At 41.2% G+C, this 21,905-nt stretch overlaps 2 protein-coding genes across 5 annotated transcripts in view; one reads left to right on the forward strand and one right to left on the reverse strand.

Moving 5' to 3' along the window:
• Positions 1–1,315, forward strand: part of FXR1 (FMR1 autosomal homolog 1) — a 47,634-nt gene extending 46,319 nt beyond the window's left edge. For both annotated transcript variants that reach the window (XM_039355464.1, XM_039355465.1), the window contains one exon: positions 294–1,315. In XM_039355464.1, coding sequence (XP_039211398.1) covers positions 294–464 — 171 coding nt within the window. In that variant the 3' untranslated portion in view covers positions 465–1,315. The remainder of the gene's footprint in view (positions 1–293) is intronic.
• DNAJC19 (DnaJ heat shock protein family (Hsp40) member C19) lies at positions 443–16,419 on the reverse strand. 3 transcript variants are annotated; one of them, XM_039355466.1, is made up of 8 exons: positions 16,263–16,419; positions 9,941–9,992; positions 7,657–7,730; positions 7,190–7,266; positions 4,817–4,887; positions 4,468–4,524; positions 3,361–3,464; positions 443–605 (listed from the first exon to the last, which is right to left on the reverse strand). In XM_039355466.1, exons 1-7 carry the CDS (start codon positions 16,263–16,265, stop codon positions 3,361–3,363), a joined length of 438 nt encoding a protein of 145 aa, XP_039211400.1. In that variant the 5' UTR covers positions 16,266–16,419; the 3' UTR covers positions 443–605. The 3 variants fall into 3 exon arrangements, with proteins under 3 accessions (XP_039211400.1, XP_039211401.1, XP_039211402.1); XM_039355467.1 differs by lacking the exon at positions 4,468–4,524; XM_039355468.1 differs by lacking the exons at positions 443–605; positions 3,361–3,464; positions 4,468–4,524 and adding an exon at positions 3,954–4,467 and having other exon boundaries at positions 16,263–16,418.
• Positions 16,420–21,905: the final 5,486 nt, after the last annotated feature.

Here is a 21,905-nt window from a genome sequence, read left to right on the forward strand (position 1 = left end):
AAGTGCATGGCTGGCTCAGGAATTCTGGGAATTGAAGTCCACAAGTCGTAAAAGAGCCAAGGTTGCCTACCCCTGGACAAGTGTTTTCAACTGGATTTTAAGAATAATTTAAGTAAATAGGTACAATAGATAACTGGGTATAACAAAAAATGTTCATGTAATCATCCTTCTAAAATTAATGCCTTTTGCGGATTTTCTTACGGTCTGAAATTGGGGCGGACGGGTATTAATTATGGTTTAATGATTCACAGTTCTTTCGTCACCAAGTCTTTTTTTTTTTTTTCCTTTAAAAGGTGAAAGATGTGATTGAAGAGGTTGGCCTTTCTGAAAAAGCAGTAAATGGCCCGGCAGTGGTTTCTGAGACTGAATCTTCCAAGGAGCAGCATAGTCCTGAGGAAAAGCCTAATACTATACAAGAAGATGGGAATAAACAGGAAGAAGCTGTGTTGAATGGCGTTTCATAAACAAGAGTTCCTAGTTTACAGTTCTTTTACATTACATTTTACAATAGTGCTTGTATAAGCTTGCCAAAGATAGAATATGGATTGCGAGTCTTGACACCGCACTTTCAGTTCCTCCATTTTGGAAAACAACAGGGAGGGATCCTGAAAAAAAAATCCAATGTTGAACATACTTTTGACACCTACTGTGTTATAAATATCATCAGATGTGCCTTGAGAATAGTATATGTAACATTTAAATAAAAACAAATTGCTGGCTATAGGAAACGTTATTTTGTTTTCAAAATATGACAGATGTGGGGGGATCCCTAACATAACCTACTTTATGAAAGCACTAGCTGCTTTTATTACATTTTTAATAATATGCAACCACTTCTTCACCTGAGGGAAACTAGAAAAAATGCAGTCTAAAATATTTTGCACTGAATTGTAATTTCTCCATTAGTTTAGTCTGGAAACTGGTCTGTTTTAATACATGTTTTTTAAATGCTGTATGTAGTGGGGAAAACTGCAGACCACTGGAATACATTTATTAAATTCTCAATCTGCAGGGATATTGGGTGACATTGGCAGTGACTGTTCTACATTGAGGCTTTGTTTGATTTATTTATTAAACTGTACAGTATTTAAAAATCAAACATAGCTTTAGTTAAAACACTTAATTCTGAATTAGTCATGTCCATTAAGATAACCAGAACTACTGAAAAGATCAATTTCCAGAAAGTTTATTCTGTATAAACTACATATGTTAGTCCTTAGAGTATTTTTATTTTTGGTTGTTTGATGTGCAATATGTTTTTGTATGCTGGTAGAAAAATAAACCTTGATCTTCCATTGGTTGATCCTTAAACATTTCCTAGTTATTAATTTGTTATACAAGGGTTGGAAATCAGTTCTCATGGAGGCATTACCTTTGAATGAAAAGTATATTAATGTCATTTTCTGAAAGGTTTATGCAGCTGGCAACATTGTTCCTCATTTAAGTTGCAGATCTAAGTCTTTCCTTTTGCTGGTTATTGCATAGAAATAGCAGTAATAGGACAATTTAGGAAAAAAATGATAAAAATCAATTTCCAATTGGATTCTCTCCCTGATTTAAATTTTTGATCCTAAAAATCCTGGCATTCTAATTAGATATCTCATAATATATCAGACTAGACTAGACTAGAATCTGAGCTGGAAGGGACCTTGGAGGTCTTCTAGTCCAGCCCCCTACTTTTTATCTGCTTTTTATCTTTTGCTATATGCACCTGGCCTGTGGGCTGGCATTTGACACCCCTGTTTTAGGTCATACTTGTTGCTTAGCATTCCCTATAGCTGTGAATGATGCTTGTAACAGTGGATTTTTAAAATTCACACTCATTTTTTTAAAAAAAATGATTGTATTTCTATAAACACAGTCTGCTAGTGATCCATTAAGATGCCTACTCTGAATTGCCACCCAATTAAATTTCTGCTATCTTAAAATTATGGAGGTTCTCTGCAAAAAAAAAAAGTCATTTTAGCTAATCTTCATCAGCTTCAGCTCAGCTTCAAGTCTATTAAAATAGTTGCTTTGATGGAGAGATCTGATCAAATTTTCACCGAATGAGACTATTCCCCATCCCTTTATAATAAAGATGTGGTTAAATTTCTTCCACACGTAAAATGAAAATCTGTGGGGTAAAGAATGGCATATAGCAAGTCCAGATTCAGTATATAGCAATGGTGGCGAACCTATGGCAAGAGTGCCAGAGGCACTCGGAGCCCTCTCTGTGAGCATACGTGCTGTCGCCCCAGCCCTGCCTCCCCCTGCGGCCGCCTCCAGACCAGCAGCCCAGGAGGAGAGTCATCCCCAGGCATTGGTGCCTGGAGCAGCGCAGCCAAGGACATGTCAGCAAGGCAATGGTGACAAGACTCCACCCTTGCGTCCCGTCGCAAACATGATGCAGGGCAGGGGTGGAGGGCGTAGCCGCCATGGCACTGCTGGGCTGCCTGGATGATCTGTGGTGGCCTGTGGAGGTGGCCCTGTGGTGGGTGGGGGCAGGGGTGGAGCAGGGGCAGTATGGGGGGCAGTGTGGTATATAGTTTAGTGCAGGAATCCTTGACCCCTGAGACATGGCTTGTTCAAATCGGGGCCACGGGAGAAATGGGCAAGTGCAGGCGTGTGAAGTTCCACTTGTATAAGCGGCAGATAAGCCCGCTTGTGTGTGAAGCTCCACTGATGTGAGCAGAAAGTAAGCTCCATTCAGGTGAATGGAGCTTCGTGCGCACCACTTGTGCGAGTGGAGCTTCACCCACGAGTGCGAACATCCTCCCCTTGCATGCGAAGTTCCATTTGTGTGAGTGGAGGGCGAGCGCACCATTTGCACAAATGGAGCTATGCACCTACCACTCAACTCCTCCCTCTCCCGTGCCAGGCCACCAGGCTGGAAAGATTGAGGAACTCTGGTTTAGTGTTTTATCGCTTGATCTTATGTGTAATATTCTCCCATTCTCCTAATGCTTGCCATATCTCTCTCCTTGTTCTCAGTGCTCTTTCACAGAATTATTCTGTCTTCTTTCACCCTTTCTAATTACTGGAGATAGTTTGTTCACATTTTCTGTCGTTGTAATTCTTCCTATATTTCAACAGGTAGGCAAATACCATAGCCATACTACAGGAATATGGTACCAGGAAGAAGACAAAATTGCTCAGATGCCCTGTTTCCCTTGCTTCCTAAATTTCTCCAGACCCCCTTGGGGGGAAAAAATCTATAATTTCCTGTATTTATATTTAAGATTGTTGATGCTGTGTCTTGAATTCTGCCTAAAAAGTGGAATATAGTAATATAATCATCTCTAGATGAATCTGTCACCTCCAAGTACTTCATAGTCTTCCCTACTAGAATCCCGCATAAAAATTGCCCGAACTACTCACTCAAACGCAGAATTCCAAGATCTGTTCTATAGAGCTTCCTGCTCTAATTACAGTCAATGATGGATCACACAACTCGAGTTGATCTGGGTAACAAATTAGGGAACCTCCAAGATAAAAAAAAAGTTTGAAAAAAGCATACAGCTTCCAGAGTAGGTTGAGCAACATGTTCTGTAAACTACAGAAGCCTTAAATCAAAGAACATCATTTTAGAAGCCACAAAATCAATTAAAAAGCCCAATAGAACCGTTTCCCCCCTCATTTAAAGGGGGAAAATATTCTAGTATACATCAGAAACATTATTCACAACACTTAATACTTGGATTCTTAAAATCCATGACAGCTTCAAGCCTAGTTTTTTCCCTTTTTGTTTTGATCCTCTTCAAATATTCACAAAGGCAGCAGCCATTATTCAGAAATAAATCTTAAGTTTTTCTTAGTATGAAGAATTGAAAATTCTTATTTTGAAAGCTCTGTTAGAAAGTTGGGAGGCTACCAACTTGGTTCTCATTCATGAATGGCTGTTTGGCCCGCAGGAAGGTATAGTCCAGCTTATGAGAGCGACTGTTCTATAACAACACTTTTTTATGCAGTCATATAAAGAAATACTGTAAGAATTTTATTGCTCAGCAATCATGGTAATAAAAAATCACTTTTGAAGAATACTGAACCATAATTCTATGATAAAATAATACAACTGTTCTCAGCTGAGAAATAAATTACTTCAAAATATTATTAAGCCTCAAAAGATGTTTTCAGCAGAATCTTCACGTCCACATTTATCCTGCTAATTTTTTTAATCTAAAACGATAACTGAATTTCAGATATTACTATCTGATTAACTGGTTCTGTACAAACTTGCACTTCATCAGAAGTGCATCAGAAGTTGTGCTTGACATTAATTTCTGAAAATAACCACAGAGGAGGATATGCCCTACATCAAAACAATATCCTTTTGGCGTGTATGACAGCTTCATTTGTCAATTTTCTTTGGGTTATTTTGAAAATATATTCTAATTGTTAAATCAATGATGAGTTTTCATTTCTTAGCTTGACTTTCCAGTAAATCCTTAGCTTCATTAATTTTGGCTGCAACATAAGGAGACCCACCTGGTAAAGAGGAAAATATGGTTGTCATGTTCACAATATAGAAATTATGCCATTGTTCTGGTAAATGAAATATATGTAATCAGTGAACTGAATATTCAAAATAATAAAACATTCTAGTCATTTCAATAATAAAATGGTCCATACAAAAACCTTTAACTACATTAGAAGTGGTACTGAAACAATAGCTTGTCATGCTTATCAGAAAATTTTCATTTTTCCCTGTGTGCATGCACCACTTTCAAATAACAAAATTAGGAAAACAGAACTGAAAATGCCTAAATTCAATTCTTAATTTTTTTCCATGCAGCCCACAGATAGCCATTTAACGTATTAACATCTTCTGGTTTACCTTTATCAGGATGATTCAAAAGCATGATTCTTCTGTGAGCTTCTCTGATTTTTGCTTTGTTAGCTGTAGGACTAATAGTTTTTTTTAAATTAGATAATTTATAACTAGGAAAAATATTCAAAATCAGACAGATTATTATTAAAAACACCAGATTATTGCACCTATTTCACTTCACTCCCTCATTTCACAGAATGACTATTAGGAGGAAGGATATTCTGAAATTTACAGTATGCTTAAGAGATATTTCCAAGCTACATAATCTTATTTTTTTTTTGTGATAATCTAGCAAGAAACACAAATGGCTTATTCTGATTGTTCTGCAATTACACACAGAAGTATCCCCTCCCCTCCCCCATTGTTTGTCTTATTAGGATAGTAAAAAAAAAAAAAATCAGATCCCTCATTACATCACCCAGTTACTGAACTTCTTTGCCTAATTGGCTGGGTGAATTACAAATATGACAAATCTGTTTGCCTGAGAAAACAGCATTCAAACTTTTAGGGAGCCATGATGGTGCAGTGGTTAAAATGCAGTATTGCAGGCTAATTGCCAACTGCTAGGAGTTCGATCCTGACCAGCTCAAGGTTGATTCAGCATTGCATCCTTCGGAGGTCAGTAAAATGGGGACCAGATGGTTGGGGGCAATATGCTGACTCTGTAAATCGCTTAGAGTATGCTGTAAAACACTATGAAGTGGCATATAGCAATAACACTTAAAACTTATATACCGCTTCATAGTGCTTTACAGCTCTAAGCGGTTTACAGAGTCAGCATATTGCCCCCCAACAATCTGGGTCCTCATTTTACCAGTCCTCAGAAGGATGGACGGTTGAGTCAACCTTGAGCCAGTCAGGAACAAACTACTGACAGTCAGCAGAGTTAGCATGCAATACTGCATTCTAACCACTGCCCCACCACGGCTTTAAGTGCTACATATAAGTCTAAGTGCTATTGCTAGTGCTATTCTAGAGCAGGGCTTTTCAAGTGGTGGTACCCGTACCACTTGTGGTACATTAATGAGTGGCAGGTGGTACACAGCCCTACCTAGCCAAGTGTAGTGGGGGAGGGAAAGAGCCAGCACAGGCAAGGACTTGCAGTGAGAGAGTCCTCTGGAGCTGCAAAGGCCCCAGGCTCACTTCTGGCTCACCCTCCCCCATGAGAAAGGAGGAGGAGAGGCAGAGACAGGAAAGGCTATAAAAGGAGGCAGTTTGGGCAAGAGAGGGAGAGAAAAGCAGCAACCTTGGGCGGATGCAGAGTCAGCTGCACTGAAGGGGAAAGAAGAAGGGGGAGGGTGGGGGGAGAGGAGATCAAGCAGGCTGGTCATGAGCAGATCTACAACTGCTGTGGTAGCCACCTGTGCTGGTAGCAGCAAACAGGCAAGAAATGCAGTGGGGGAGGGGTCACCCTCCAAGAGGAATGAAAAAAGGCAGCAATGGCTGGAGGTGAGGCACAGAGGAGGGAAGGAGATGGAGAGAGGAAGGATTCTTGTGTGCTTTTGTGACTTTGAAGTTCTGGGATTTGTGCAATGAGGGCTTTGTGTTCTTAAGGAGTGTTTGGCAATTTCTGTTTGGCTGATGGTGTTAGCTTCTAATGCTCTGCTGTTGTTAGCTGTAAGTTTTGATGCAAGGGATTTTGAAGTATTTTTCTCCTAAATGGATTTTGCCTGTAGCATTCCTTTACTTATGAATGGAGCCATTTGGGGAGGCTGCCTTAGCCTACAGCCAGTACTTACAATTTTTTTTTCTTCCTTAAGTGCCGGCTAAGCTCTTCACTTTCCTTTCTAGCCAGTAGCTAATTCTTAAAGGGGAATGTGCCTTTTTAAGCTAGTTCACTCAGCAGCTTGTCTTTTCTGTCTCTGGAGGCCTTTCCTTGTTTAATCAATATATGGAAGAGGGAAAATATGGGGGGGGGGGATTCAAATTCTTCCTTCAGAATGAGATGGGAATGAGAAAAAGGGAGGCAGGAAAGGGAGGGAGGAAAGGAAGTCCTGCCTTAGCACTTGGCCACCAGCAACTTTGAACAGGTTTTTATTTTGGTCATCAAGTTTTTGACACCTTGCTAGGTGGTACTCGAATATTGCCATATCCTAAAAGTGGTACAATCGGTAAAAAGGTTGAAAAGCCCTGTTCTAGAGGGATCTGAAAACCTGGCATCCACCCTATCTCCAATCACTATCTTGGAGATCCTGTCATTAACAATACTGAACGTAAAATTGGCTGTTATGTTCTGATCAGAGAGTTACAGCCTATACCAAAAGCTTTTTATGTTCAAATCATAGCTACAAAAATCATGCCAACTAACATGTTTCCCATTCTTTTTCTTATGCGGTTTTCCCTGGAAAATACTCCTGTGATTTTTAATTTTAATTTTACCTCACTCCTAATATTAAGGCAGCTTCCCGCTTGTTCATTTTGCTTTCGAATCCACCTCTGTAATAGCCACTGAAGGCCTGAAAATAAAATACATTGTTATTACAAAAGCATTATGCAATGCTACGAATAAGAAATTAAAGACGCCCATCACCTAATTGTGACAAATAGAACAAAATACATCATCCAAATACATACAGCATTGCCAAGAAGTAGAAGAGGCAACACAATTTCTTACTTTTAATGTCTTCCCACTGGGCTTAGTTCATCACACCAACTAATCATTTTTTCCTAGCATGAGACAAAAATTTTCAATTCAGTTGCATACCAATAAGCATAAGGCTTATAATGGGCAAATCTGGGATCTCGTAATCCTAAGTATTGAACTGTTTCTGTCTAATGTCCCACGGTAAGCAAAGAAGAAAATGATATTGCTGCAAAAGAATACTGAGAAAAAAAAACAAACTCACAGTTTTTGGCAGAGATTGCAAAGTTTGCTTTACTTGTGGTTCCATTTGCTTCAATGCTTGCAGCGCATAGCGACCTGGAAGGAAAGGAAAAGAAAGATTCCACTTCAGCTATTTAGAGTGAGATCTGCAGAACTTGTAGACGCAACTAGACCATCCCAGGATAAAATGTAATGCTTCCACAGAAGCTTCCTACTATTGCAATAGGCTGAAGGGAGTGTAAACCAGTGGTTCTCAACCTTTTTAATGCCGCGACCCCCAACCGGTCGTAAGTCGAGGACTACCCAACTGGTCGTAAGTTGAGGACTACCCAACCGGTTGTAAGTCGAGGACTTTCCCTGCCCGGGAGCGCCGCACATGCGTGGTGCCGCCCCGTGCCGGCCGAGGCGTAGCTGGCAAGCGGCAGAGATGGCGCAGGCCGACCACCGGCTGGGCCACCAGCTGGCCCAGCCCAAGGGAGGTAAGGCATCCGCCAGGCCCCACGCGCGCCAGCAATCCTCCCTGTGCCCGCCGGCCTCCCACCTCCCACCCCTGGTCCTCTTTTACTTACATTTTTAATAGTTGCTCAGCAGGGAGCGGTGGAAACTTCCAGACAGCTCGCCTTTGCTGCAGACAACTTGCAGCACCGTTTGCAGAATGGGACTTTTGGCGGGCTCAGCAGGGCAGAGACAGCCTGGACAATTCCTATTGGCTTTTGAAAGCCAATAGAATTAGACTCTATTCAAGAGAGTCTATTCTACTGGCTTTCAAAAGCCAATAGAATAAGAGGGAGTAGCACAGGAAGGAAAAGGGGAAAAAAATGACGGACTGCCTTGTTTGGCGACCCCCGTGAAATGGTCGTTCGACCCCAAATGGGTCCTGACCCACAGGTTGAGAACCACTGGTGTAAACAGAGGTCCAGTACTTTCTATCCCACTGAAAGGATTTATTTCTTCCTCCATACATCACTCAGGTTACTAAATCCCAGGAAGGGCTGCATTCACCACGCTCAATTATTTTTCCCTCTGCTTGGCACAATTCAAATTCTACTCTAAAGGATTTAGAATTTACTACAGCAATTTTTTTAAAAAGGCAATCTATTTTAAGAATTTCACAAAGTCAACAATAAGAAATGTAAATTAAGCACAAGGATACTAAACAGCACATCTCTTAAAGCATCATTTGTGTGTTATGTTTGGGCAGCAGAAACGAAAGAGCAAGGCAGATGGTCTTTAACTATAGTATTCCTTTCAGAAAATCATGTTTTGAGTAATTTATTGATACAAAGACAGCGGTGGCATTGTTAATGAGAGGATAACGTATCTAAGATAGACTTAGAGAAACTCCTAACCCAGGGAAGTGTGCAGGGTGAGGGAACATCAGTTTAAAAAATGGTCTTGAAAAAGACTAAAGTCAGTGGGATGAATGAAGTTTCACGAGTGTCATTAATGCTTTTAGTTTTATCAAGTTTTGTGACTGTCCATAGCTTTCATAGTAGACATTTTATAAATGGACTGTCCCCTTCATAATGGTCCTTTTGCAAAAAGTCTTGTGGTACTTTATCAGCATTCCAAATATGACCTTGCCCCACAAGACTGGAAAGCCCCATAACCTGGGGATCAGCTTCCTCTGATGTGATGACAAATTCTGAGAGAGTTTTCATATAGGTTATAAGCACAGGTAGTGAACTGAGAATCCATCCTCTCTTTTGAAGCTCGACAATTTATTGCCATGTTGATAAATTGCTGTCATTTAAGTAATTCCCTAGACTAGAGCATTTAGTTGATATTCCTCATCCTGGTGAAGGTGTTAACAATATTTAAAATCATTTTGGTCCAAACTCCAAATTTTCATGTGCAAGCCCTATGCAGAATTATGTCCAATAATACAGATGTAATTCAAACAGATGAAGTCATGCAGAGCCAATGTACAAATTACATTAAGCCGTAATGTAGCATGGCTACGTGAACCATACTTAGCAAATGTTGAGCCAGCCAATAAACTATGGTTAGCAAATCAGTGTTTTCTGCAATATGTGAACCTACATTTATGAGATCTGTTTTAAACTTAAAAGCAGCAGAATAACAAATGTGATATGAAATTAATTGTATCAAATAATTAGCAATATTCAGCAAGAAATAGTGCCACTGAAGCCATCTACAAGAACCACTGTCTTTCTGTTTATTAAACCATCCAAAATACCCCTGTAGACGCCTATGCTTCCCAACACTAGACTGTATTACTACTATCCATTATAGGATACATATTTAACACAAACTGAAATAAAGCAAGCTTTCCAACTACAAACCTGCATAACCAGCAGCAGCTATTGTCAGGCCAACTACTATCATAGTACCAGCCTAAAAGAAAGGAAAAAAGGAATACCATAAAATGAAAAAAATATTAACTTCAGAACATTATGCTTGGATACTTACGTATCAGTGAAAAGGATTTTCTGAATATATAAAAGTGTAACCAAATATACGTATGAGACAAGAGATCGCTTAAACATTATAGAGGTCTTCAGTTGGTGTGTGTGTGTGTGTGTGTGTGTGTGTGTGACAGACAGACAGACAGACAGACAGACAGAGACATTAGGGAAGACATCATGAAACCTAGATTTATATGGGTAGTAAAACATGAATACTTTTTTTAAAAAACTAGGACACAAAACATTTTTGCATTTGTTCATTCCTTTTTGACTGACAGAAATATTCTATAATTCAGAAACTTGTATTATGTCAATTTCCAATCTTATATAGGTACTGTAATGAATAACTTCACCAGTGGGATTTTACTTTGTCTCTTCTACCAACCCTTTGGAGCAAATCTGGGGTGCAAACATAACTGAGAGCTAGACCAGTGGTTCTCAACCTGTGGGTCGGGACCCCATTTGGGGTCGAATGACCATTTCACGGGGGTCGCCAAACCACGCTGTCTGCCATTTTTTCCCTTCTCCCTAGCTGTCCTACTCCCTCTTATTGGTGGCCACACCCACTTGGGGGTCACCACAACATGGGGAACTGTATTATGGGGTCACGGCATTAGAAAGGTTGAGAACCACTGAGCTAGACAATCAGTTTAATTGTTCTGTATTGGAATAACTGCATAGGTATAAGAAATTCCTCTTAAAAGTTCTCAGAAATCTTAATTATTTTTATTCCAGCTGAATACAATCGCATTTTAAAAAACAAACAAAATATTGTTCCTAGGAAGATTTTTGTTTATTTCTCGTCACTGATATTTCACAATATACTCATTAAATTTCAGATATCTATCAATAATTCATGAATTAAGGTACTCAGACTTAAGAACATAATCTCAACAGTTCTTTCACTGTATATATAAAAATGATTTTATCTTTTCCAAAATAATACCAGCGAGCCATCAAGGTTATTAATTTTAAGCCATAAATGTTCTACAGGTAATTGTCATTTATATGTTTAGGCAGTCTCATGGGAAATGCTTATTACTCATGTGAGTTAATAACCTGTATTTGAAATTATATCAGAAATGATAGGCAACACTGCTAAGATTATATCATTGTAGTTTTTTTTTATCAAGTATTATAGCACAGCAGAAAACGGCTTTCCTTAAATAAAAAGGTATTCAATGGCTTAGATGTGCGATTCTCACAACCATGTGCCATTAGATGCCTCTCCTGCCCCAGGATGAAAACTATCAGAAGTCTACAACTGGGTTTCCTAAACCATTCACTTCCAATTACTGTGGATCTTCCCAGGTCTGCTCTGTAGTCAGAGGTAGAGGACTGGACAGGTGGCCGCTCAATATCCTTCTTGTCCACACCAGAAACACTTAAAGGAAGGGTGTGTAGGTGGCCTGGGTCTCTCAACCAATATATGCAGAACTGTCTGGTATTTTTAGAGTTAAATCAGTTGACAGTGAAAGGGGAGAATATAAGGAAAGCCCTGGAAAAAGAAATGGAAGTGAATCTTTGCCCTCCAAGTAAATTGGAAGATGTGAATCATGACCCCAAAATAGGGGAGGGGAAATGCCTGGAATGTTATGTGCAGAGGAAGGGAAATTCAGATCTTAGCATTTCCACCATGCCGTGCTGACATCTCTGTAATACTAATAAAGGCTCTTTAGGCTAAAAAAAATGCCTGAAAGTTCTTTGAAGTGTTTCGTTAATCAGACACATGACACAGCTACTCAAAAGTCCTAAATGGGAAATAATTTATATCTAAAAGTTAGTAGAATGAAGTTCCATTATTTCAATAGATTTTATGTATGTAGTGTCTAGTTCTTTTCAGTGAGGGTAAAATAGAATAACTTTGGGAGTTGTGCAAATGCAATCAGTTTGGGGCTTTGAATTTTACTCTTAAAAGATTTTGGCTAATACCGGTACCTTGAGAATACTGCAGCTCTATTGTATCTAGCAGATGATACACCTGAATTTTGTTTAATATATTTTACCCACTTTTTCAAGAGCATAGTTTCTCCAAAATATTTAAAAATATAAAATAGTAAAATTCAGTATTCAATTATAAAGAACTCTGACATATAAATAATTTTAAAATCATCACTTTAAGTAAAATGCAAGTTCAAATATTTATCAGCAACAAATAAAGCATTTTAAAAATGAAAGACAAAGAGAAAAAATGCATTTAATGCCCTTTTAAAATGCTGCCAGAGATGGTGCTAGCCATCTTATCTTGAATGATGGACTGTGTGCCCTCCCCTGCTAACCTTATAGATTTATACAGTGTATTTGCAAGTGTCGCTTCCAAAGATGAATAAAAGCACAATCCGTAGAGAGTCCTTGAAATATCATGGATCCAAATGAATTATATGGCTTCAAAATCTAAGGGACTGGTTTGGACAAAACTCAGCAGCACTTTTTCGTGCGGCTGCTGATAAAAACATGATCGCCAACATGATTGCCAACGTCCAATAACAGATATGGCACAAGAAGAAGTGAATTACAGGTTTAAAGCTATAAATTAATGCCAGCACTTTTAATTCTGCCTGGCATCACAGTAGCACTCCGATGCATGTGATATGACCACTGTTACAATATCATCTGAGCTACAACTAGAGGAAAATTGGATACATTATGTATGGAAGGTTCTAAATAGTTTTCAAAACTATCACTTACATGTGCAGCACATTGTAGTCATTCAAATTATGCCACCTTTGCCTAAACCAGGGGTAGGCAACCTTGGCTCTTTTATGACTCGTGGACTTCAACTCCCAGAATTCCTGAGCCAGCTGTGCTGGCTCAGGAATTCTGGGAGTTGAAGTCCATGAGTCATAAAAGAGCCAGGGTTGCCTACCCCTGGCCTAGACTCTCCAAGAACTCTGTGATATCCAGGTATTCACAAACAGGACATAGGGACTAAACCTGGGATTGGAAACCAAACACATTATGTACTATATTTCCAACAGACATTTTTAATATGTTCTCACACTACCAATCTCCCAAATCTTGCACACATACACACACAGCAACCATGATCTGGAAGTTGAGTCATGGCAACTGAACTTCTTATTGGTTTGAAACATTTCACTGCTTATCCAAGTAGCTTTTTCAGTCTGAGCAAATTGGTTAGGGGGATCTTATATATGTCCTCCGGGGAGGTTTCATTTCTTACCTAATCTGGATAACTTCATTAGGTAAGTAGGCACAGAGTAGTTGAGAGTAGTTGAGTAGTTTCAACTCTTAAATCCTTTACCCCAGGGTTAGGCAACCTTGGCTCTTTTATGACTCATGGACTTCAACTCCCAGAATACCCGTCAGCCATGCTGGCTCAGGAATTCTGGGAGTTGAAGTCCACGAGTCATAAAAGAGCCAAGGTTGCCTACCCCTGCTTTACCCTAACGACTCTCTGCCTACTCACCTAATGAGCCTATCCAGGTTAGACGATAAATGAAACCTCCTTGGAAGACATATATTTGGTCCCCTGGCCAACTTGCCCAGACTAAAGAAGCTACTTGGATAAGAAATGAAATATTTTGAACCAACAAGTAGTCCAGTTGTCATGACACAACTTTGACAACTCTATCTGGATGATGGAGAACCTTTGACACAGTAACTGTGAATTAACTAAGTTTTAGTTAATAGCCCAGCAGATGGCAGCACCTAGCTGACCTTGACTAGGTGCTGAAAAATTAGTTAAGGTTTAACCTGGTTAGTGCTTCAGTTATGGCTACAAAGTTCAGACAGTCATCCCATCAAATGACAGCAAAGAAATATAGAAAACTCTCTTTACTCCCTGAAGCAACCAGATTTTACAGCCCAGATTTGGTATTCTTATTTTGAAGTCCACCCCAAGAAAAACCAAGGGTATGAAATAGACTGGTAAGTTGAAAGAAGCATTCCTAAAGGATATGCAGAAATTCAAGGGGAAAAAAACCTTTTAAGACTGTGGTCTATAAAGCCAATAGAAAACCCCGTATTGCCTAGCATACATCTGAAGGTGAGATAGGAGAATATTATTGATTAAAATAACTGTAGTTGCTGTGGAAACCTTAAGAGATTGAGGGAAGTAGTGGATGGATATTGAACTTCTTTAATTTTTAAGTTGCCTGAGTCTTTTGATGGACAGTAATAACTTTAAAATAAATAAATGCAATGACAAGCCATTCTTATACTACGACCAAGAAAAGTAAAGGTAGCTATAGCTACGTTTAAATTTACCAGCTGTTGGAGATGGCTTAATTTTAGCAATTAATAAGTTCTACAGGTTCTACTAGTGATTGCTTTTTAGCCACAGTATTATTCAGTAATAATATTGGCTGAGCTGAACACTAATCTATTCCATTCTGTAACATTGGAATGGACAGAACAAATCTTATGTGTAAGGGAAGACGGTCGGTCCAACAATGTTGAACTCTATATACCTTACTTCATAGAAAAGGAATGTATCCAAATGCTTCTTCCAGGCAGCCTGAATGGGTGATTTAGTAGAAAAAAATGGTCCTGCAGGTACTTATGAACTTTAGATCTCCCTTAGACATGAAAGCCGGCTAGGTAACATTGGGTCAATCACAAGGAGACCATGAATTCTAGTCCCACCTTAGCTAAGAAAGCCAGCTGGGTGACTTTGGGCCAATCACCAGGAGACTGTGAGTTCTAGTCCCACCTTACCTAATGAAAGCCAGCTGGGTGGGCCAATCACAAGGAGACTGAGTTCTAGTCCCACCTTACCTAATGAAAGCCAGTTGGATGACTTTGGGCCAATCATCAGGAGACTGCAAGTTCTAGTTTCACTTTAGCCAATGAAAGCCAGCTGGGTGGTACTTTGAGTCAACAAAGATGATTAGGGGACTGGAGGCTAAAACTTATAAGGAACGGTTGCTAGAATTGGGTATGTCTAGTTTAACAAAGAGAAGGACAAGGGGGGACATGATAGCAATATTCCAATATCTCAGGGGCTGCCAGAAAGAAGAGGGAATCAAGCTATTTTCCAAAACACCTGAAGGCAGGACAAGAAGCTATGGGTGGAAACTAATCAAGGAGAGAAGCAACCTAGAACTACGGAGAAACTTCCTGACAATGAGAACAATTAATCAGTGGAACAACCTGCCTCCAGAAGCAGTAAATGCTCCAAACACTGGAAGTTTTTAAGAAGAGACTGGACAGCCATTTGTCCGAAATGGTGTAGGGTTTCCTGCCTGAGCAGGGGGTTGGACTAGATGACCTCTAAGGTCCCTTCCAACTTTATTATTATTATCGATCATCGCACAGTCAGCCAGATGTTCAGACTGGATTTGGCATTTTGTCCACCTATCGAGTCCTTACCCAGGACCTGGGATAGGCAGATGTGGATGTTTGATGGTATTACAGATATCGTGGCAGGATGGAAGCAGTTCCTAATAAGGCCGCCTTTTGCAATTGATTAATAGCGAATTTGTCAATGCCAATGGTGTTCAAGTGGTGCTCCAGTTGTTTTGGGATTGCACCTAAGGAGCCTATTACTATTGGTACTTATTATTATTATTATTTGCTCTCTCTCAGCCCAACCCATTTCACAGGTAGTGATGGTTGTAGGGAAAACAGGAGGAGGAAAGAGTATTATGTATGTTCACTGTGTGGAGTTGATCAAAACTATATATAAAAGGCAGGATAAAAATGTAACCATTGTCCTCATTGAGTCAGGCAGGAATCAGTGATAACAGGCAGGCTAGGATATTCATCCACATTCAAAATCATGGGCAATAGTAGTTAAACAGCACTGAACATCCTCAGGGAGAGGGCAGCTTCCCCCCCCCCCGATGATTCTCAATCAAATTCTTCTTTTTAGCTCCATTTAGGTTCTGCTATTAGGAGAACACCACAGCGATGGCCTAAGGAGGGTGGAACAAGTCTCCTGGGCTTTGGAGGGGGAGGGTGGCTATTGACAAACGGGGGGGATAAGGGTTCCCCGACCCTCCCTCCCTCCCAGCCCCCAGGCAAAGCAAACCCCTCTTGACAAGGTGGCTTATTTCGGTGTTGCGCCTTCCTCAGCATCCGGCGCCCGTCCAGGCGTGCTGGGACTACAATCCCCAGGATTCCCCGGCTGGCACCACCAGGACCGGGAGAGTGCCAGGTAAGGGAAGGCCGTCCCATCCACCGCCGCCGCCGCCGGTGAGGGAGGACGGTCAAGCCACCGTTCCCACACACTCACCATGCCTGCCGCGCTCCTTCACACGCCCGGGGAGAAGAGCAAAAGGCGGGAAACCAGCCGCGCCCCTCCCGCCCTCGGAGAGGCTGAGCGCCCCTCACGCCTTCCCCTCAGAAGCCCTGCCGTAAACCGAGGGAGGGCCTGTCGTAAAGCGCCGGCGCGCTCTTCCGCCTCCTGACCCCGCCCCTCCGGCGGGTTCCGCCCACCCAGGAGCGAATTCGAAGAGAGGAACGAGCGCGCGGGGCTCTTCGCTCTGGGTGGGAGCAGCAGCAGCAGCAACAGTGACAGCTCCGCTTGCTCTCGCTTTGTCAAGTATTTGCACCAGGTTTCCTCATCTCGCGCTTCCCTCATACGCACACTCCAGCCCCAATTATGGGAATTGTTTAAGCTAATGAAGAGAAGGACTAGGCTGCAGGGGTAGGCAACCTTGGCTCTTTTATGACTCGTGGACTTCAATTCCCAGAATTCCTCAGCCAGCCATGCTGGCTGAGGAATTCTGGGAGTTGAAGTCCACGAGTCATAAAAGAGCCAAGGTTGCCTACCCCTGGACTAGGGAGTGACCTGATAACAGTCTTCCACTATTTGAACGACTGCCACAAAGAAGGGGTGTGTGGGGGGTCAACCTATTCTCCAAAGCACCCAAAGGCAGAGCAAGAAGTAATGGATGGAACTTTTCCAAGGAGGGAAACCAACCTAGAACTAAGGTGAAATTTCCTGACAGTTAGAACAATTAATCAGTGGAACGACTTGCCTCCAGAAGTTGTGAGTGTTCCAACACTGGAGTTGTCCAGAATGCTATAGGGCAGGGGTGGGGAATCTTGGTTCTTTTATGACTTGTAGACTTCAACTCCCAGAATTCCTGAGCCAACCATGCTGGCTCAGGAATTCTGGGAGTTGAAGTCCACAAGCCATAAAAGAGCCAAGGTTCCCCACCCCTGCTATAGGGTCTCCTGCTTGAACAGGGTGTGTGTGTGTGTGGACTAAAACAGGAGTCCTCAACCCCCGGTCCATGGACCAGCACCGGTCCGCAGCATGACAACAAGCGGGCCACACAAACAAGCAAAGCTCCATCCTTGGGATGCAGGCAGTATTCAAAACCACCCCCCCTCTGGTCCCTGGAAAAACCTTTCTCCGTGCCACTGGTCCCTGGTGCCCAAAAGGTTAGGGTCCTCTGGACTAGAAGACCTGGGTTCAACATGGAGACAGCATTGATCATGCATATTGATGCTCTCTGGTCCTTATTTAGTGACTGTCTCACGGTTATGTTGGTGATGCAAAAGTAACTTTATGGCCAATTGTTACATTTTTGTTTTTATTTTCACAAGTCTGTAAAGCAAAGGAAAGCTGAAGTAAGATCGTTAGCACAATCTTAATGACTGAATTGCTGCTCCCAACTGTGGTTGCTAAATGGGGACAACCTGTATTATAATAAATACAATATCTGAATTGTTTATTTAGTTTTGGACCAACAAATTGTGTAGACCTGGCCATTGTGATATATAAACTTTGCTTGTGGGAAGCCAGCAGAGAATGTCAGAAATTGTGGTTATGTGACTATAGGGATACTGTGACAGCCAAAGCTCTAGGATTGGTTGTAAGTCCGCTTGTTCAGAGCCAGCGTAACAGTCACTGAATGATCGGACATAACCCCAGAAATATCCTCATATCTCATCTTTTCATCTAGAACAGCATTTCCTAAAGTGGTCCTAGGGCCCCAGGGGTCCTTCAAGACCCCCTCAGGAGTGCTTGAAATCAAAATTCTTTCCCACCTCTCTGAAAAATAATTCACAATTAAAATTCCATCAAGCACCTGTGAGAAGTGGTACCATTTAATTTTTAATGCAGTAAATATAACCCATACGAATAAAAACTTGTGGGGGTCTTCCATAATTTTTAAAACAGAGAAAAAATTGAAGAAACACTGATGTAGAAAAAAAAAATGTAAAGAAGGAATGAAATAGCTAGATAAATAGGGAGGGAGAAGACTAATCTTTAAACAGGAAAGCATGCAATTATTCTGAAGTTAACAAGTACATTTGTTCCTGGGAGACAGACATCACCATCCACTAAAGCAACTAATTTTGTTTGATGAGACTGTAATTTACACAGCATTAAATAAAATCCCGCCAGGAAAAATAATGTAATGGAAATTAAACTTTGGGGCACAGTCAAATGGCAAATACTTTTGCATCTACCTGCCCTCCAAATCGTGAACTGATCATCCTAATACTAATACAAGCTAATACATGTAGTCCACAGTTGAGCCCAAAATTTCTCTTGCTAAGTGAGATAGGTTAAATGAGTTTTGCCCCATTTTACAACCTGTCTTACCACAGTTAAATGAATCACTGCAGTTGTTAAATTAGTAACATGGTAGTTAAGTGAATTTGACTTCCCCACTGATTTTTCTTGTCAGAAGGTCGCAAAAGGTGATCACGTGACCCCGGCTCACTGCAGCCATCGTAAATACGAGCCAGTTGCCAAGCATCTGAATTTTAATCACGAGACCATGGGGATGCTGCAAAGGTCGTAAGTGTGAAAAATGGTCATAAGTCACTTTTTTCAGTACCATAACTTTGAGTGGTCACTAAATGAATTGTAGTAAGCTGAGGACTACCTGTAACTGGAGCTGTCCATTTAGATAGGAAGAGATCCACTTCCCACTTCCAATTCATGCAGACCATCCAGAAGTATGCCATGGTTAATGGTACAGAATGAAGGATCTAATAAGAGCAGTAGGATGGTACTTACCAATCCAGGTTCTAATAAAAGTTACCCACATTAGAAACCAATACAGTTTCAATCCAATGCTTGGGTCTGAAATCTGTTTAAAAGGCATCTAGATATCCATTCCATCCAACATTCTTTGCGGCTGCAGGTCCATCCCTTTCTCTAATTTTATATCTGAAAAAGGAAACCTGATAACTTGGCAGGAGTTGTCTAACATTGCTGGAGGGAGAGATGGTATCTTCAGGATGGAATGTACCACTGCCTCCTTCAGGGGGGGAAAAACATTTTCCCCCAAAGCAGCATTTATTATCTCTGCAGCCTGATACGCCATATCTAATTGACCCAAGGTGGCAGAGCTCATGCTGCTGAGAATCCTGTTCATACCTCGAGGCCATAAGATCAAAGGAAACCAAGATAACCTGGCAGGACGTTGCTCCAGTTATCCTTGCCCATTTGAAGTCCAAATCATAGTGAATAGGAGTTATTTTGTTAGCAAAATGTCTTGCAAACATGTCACAACAATTCTGAAGGAGAACGTTGCACCCATTTTTGCATAATAAAGTAAGAACCTAGGCAGGCAACATTCTGTTGATGCATTGAAAACAGAGAAATATGGATGCTTTACCATGGTATCAACCCAAACACGGGCTTATACTGTGTTCAGTCATACTCCTCACTTCTGTCACTCAAGACTTCACTTTTTTCAGTTCCTTCAATCAAATTCAGTCAGAAAAGAGCTGGAAGGGACCATGGAGATCTTCTAGTCCAACCCCCTGCTCAAGTAGGAGACCCTATACCATTTCAGACAGGTGGTTGTCCAGTCTTTTCTGAAAAACCTCCAGTGATGTGAATCACCCACCAACTTCTGGAGGCAAGCTGTTCCACTGGTTAATTGTTCTCACTATTAGGAAGTTTCTCCTTAATTCCAGGTTGCTTCTCTCCTTGATTAGTTTCCATTCATTGTTTCTTGTCTTGCCTTCTGGTGCTTTGGAAAATAAGTTGATCTCTTCTTTATGGTAGCCCCTCAAATTCTGAAATACTATGCCAGAAATCCTTAGAAATGCTTAGTAAACCATGAAGTGCCCTGGGATCTGAAGTTTGGGAGATGCCACTTGAAGATAGTCGTGTTCAATGCCATTATTATTTCCACATTCCAGAGATGATCAGGTTAAAAACACGCAAAATATTGTTTGGGAAACATTCAAGTGCCTGCTGAAATCTAATCAGATCCATCAGACTATCTTAATCAGTCTTCAACCCTTGCATATGTCAGTGGTGTCAATGAGGCACAATCTGGCCGGGTCATCAGAAATAATTAATCACAATGACCTTCACTATCAGATCACAGGCCATCTGCTCTGACTCAATGCATTTTAGTTTGATGTTTTATAGAATCTGTTTCATGGATTTATTCTTCAATTGTATTCAATTTTACTAAATTTCAGCCAAAATGATAGCCTTTTTTATTGCCATTTTCTAACATAGTTCCTATTTAGGCCTTTAGAAGGCCAGATCCTGAAGTTGAAACTCAAGTACTTTGGCCACCTAATGAGAAGGAAGGATTCACTGGAGAAGAGCCTAATGCTGGGAAAGATTGAGGGCAATAGAAGAAGGGGACGACAGAGAATGAGATGGCTGGATGGAGTCACTGAAGCAGTAGGTGTGAACTTAAATGGACTCCAGAAGATGGTAGAGGACAGGAAGACCTGGAGGAACATTGTCCATGGAGTCGCGATGGGTCGGACACGACTTCGCAATTAACAACAACAAAAATTTAGGCCTCAAATGTAACCAAACGTGAGCTGTAATATGAGTTCACGAACGATCACAATAAACAGATAGTCCTTGACTTACAACAATTCATTTAGCAGCCATTCAAAATTACAGCTTAAAAAAATGACTTACAACCAGTCCTCATGCTTATGACCGTTGCCGCATCCCCACAGTCATGTGTTCAGAATTTGAGTGCTTGACAGCTGGCAAATATTTACAATGGTTGCAGTGTCCCGGGGTCATATGATTCTCATTTGTGACTTTCCCAGCCCCCTTCCAACAAGCAAAGTGAATGGGGGAAGCCAGATTCGCTCAACAACCTTGTGATTCACTTAACAACTGCAATGATTTGTTTAAGAACCGTGGTGAAAAAGGTGATAAAATATGGTGTAATTCACTTAACAAACATTTTGCTTGGCAATGGAAGTTTCTGTCTCAATTGTGGTCGTAAGTTAAGGACTTCGACCAGTATTCTGGTTGAAACCTGTTCATTAAAGCATTTGAGCTAGAAACACCAAGGTTGTTATTGTTCAGTCGCTACGTTATGTCCAACTCTCGGCAACTCCATGGCCCCCTGTCCTCCATTGTCTCCTGGAGTTTGCCCAAATCCATGTTGGTTGCGTTGATGACGCTATCTAACCATCTCTCCTCTGCCATCCCCTTCTCCTTTTACCTTTCATCTTTCCCACCATCAGGGTCTTTTTCCAATGAATCCTCTCTCCTCATTTGATGGCCAAAGTATTTGAGCTTCAGTGTTTGTCCTTCTAAAGCAGTGGTTCTCAACCTTTTTAATGCCGCGACCCCCAACCGGTCGTAAGTCGAGGACTACTCAACCAGTCGTAAGTCGGGGACTACTCAACTGGTGCAGCACCGTTTGCAGAATGGGACTTTTGGTGGGGAGGGCAGAGACAGCAGGGCAGAGGCAGGGCAGAGGCAGCCTGGACAATTCCTATTGGCTTTTGAAAGCCAATAGAATTAGACTCTATTCAAGAGAGTTTATTCTATTGGCTTTCAAAAGCCAATAGACTAAAAGGGAGTAGCACAGCTAAGGAAAGGGGGAAAAAAATGGCGGACTGCGTTGTTTGGCGACCCCCGTGAAATGGACGTTCGACCCCAAATGGGGTCCCGACTCACAGGTTGAGA

This window comes from Crotalus tigris, unplaced genomic scaffold (genome assembly GCF_016545835.1).
Source record: "Crotalus tigris isolate CLP2741 ecotype Arizona unplaced genomic scaffold, ASM1654583v1 scf7180000018690.2240587, whole genome shotgun sequence".
Taxonomy (NCBI): domain Eukaryota; kingdom Metazoa; phylum Chordata; class Lepidosauria; order Squamata; family Viperidae; genus Crotalus; species Crotalus tigris.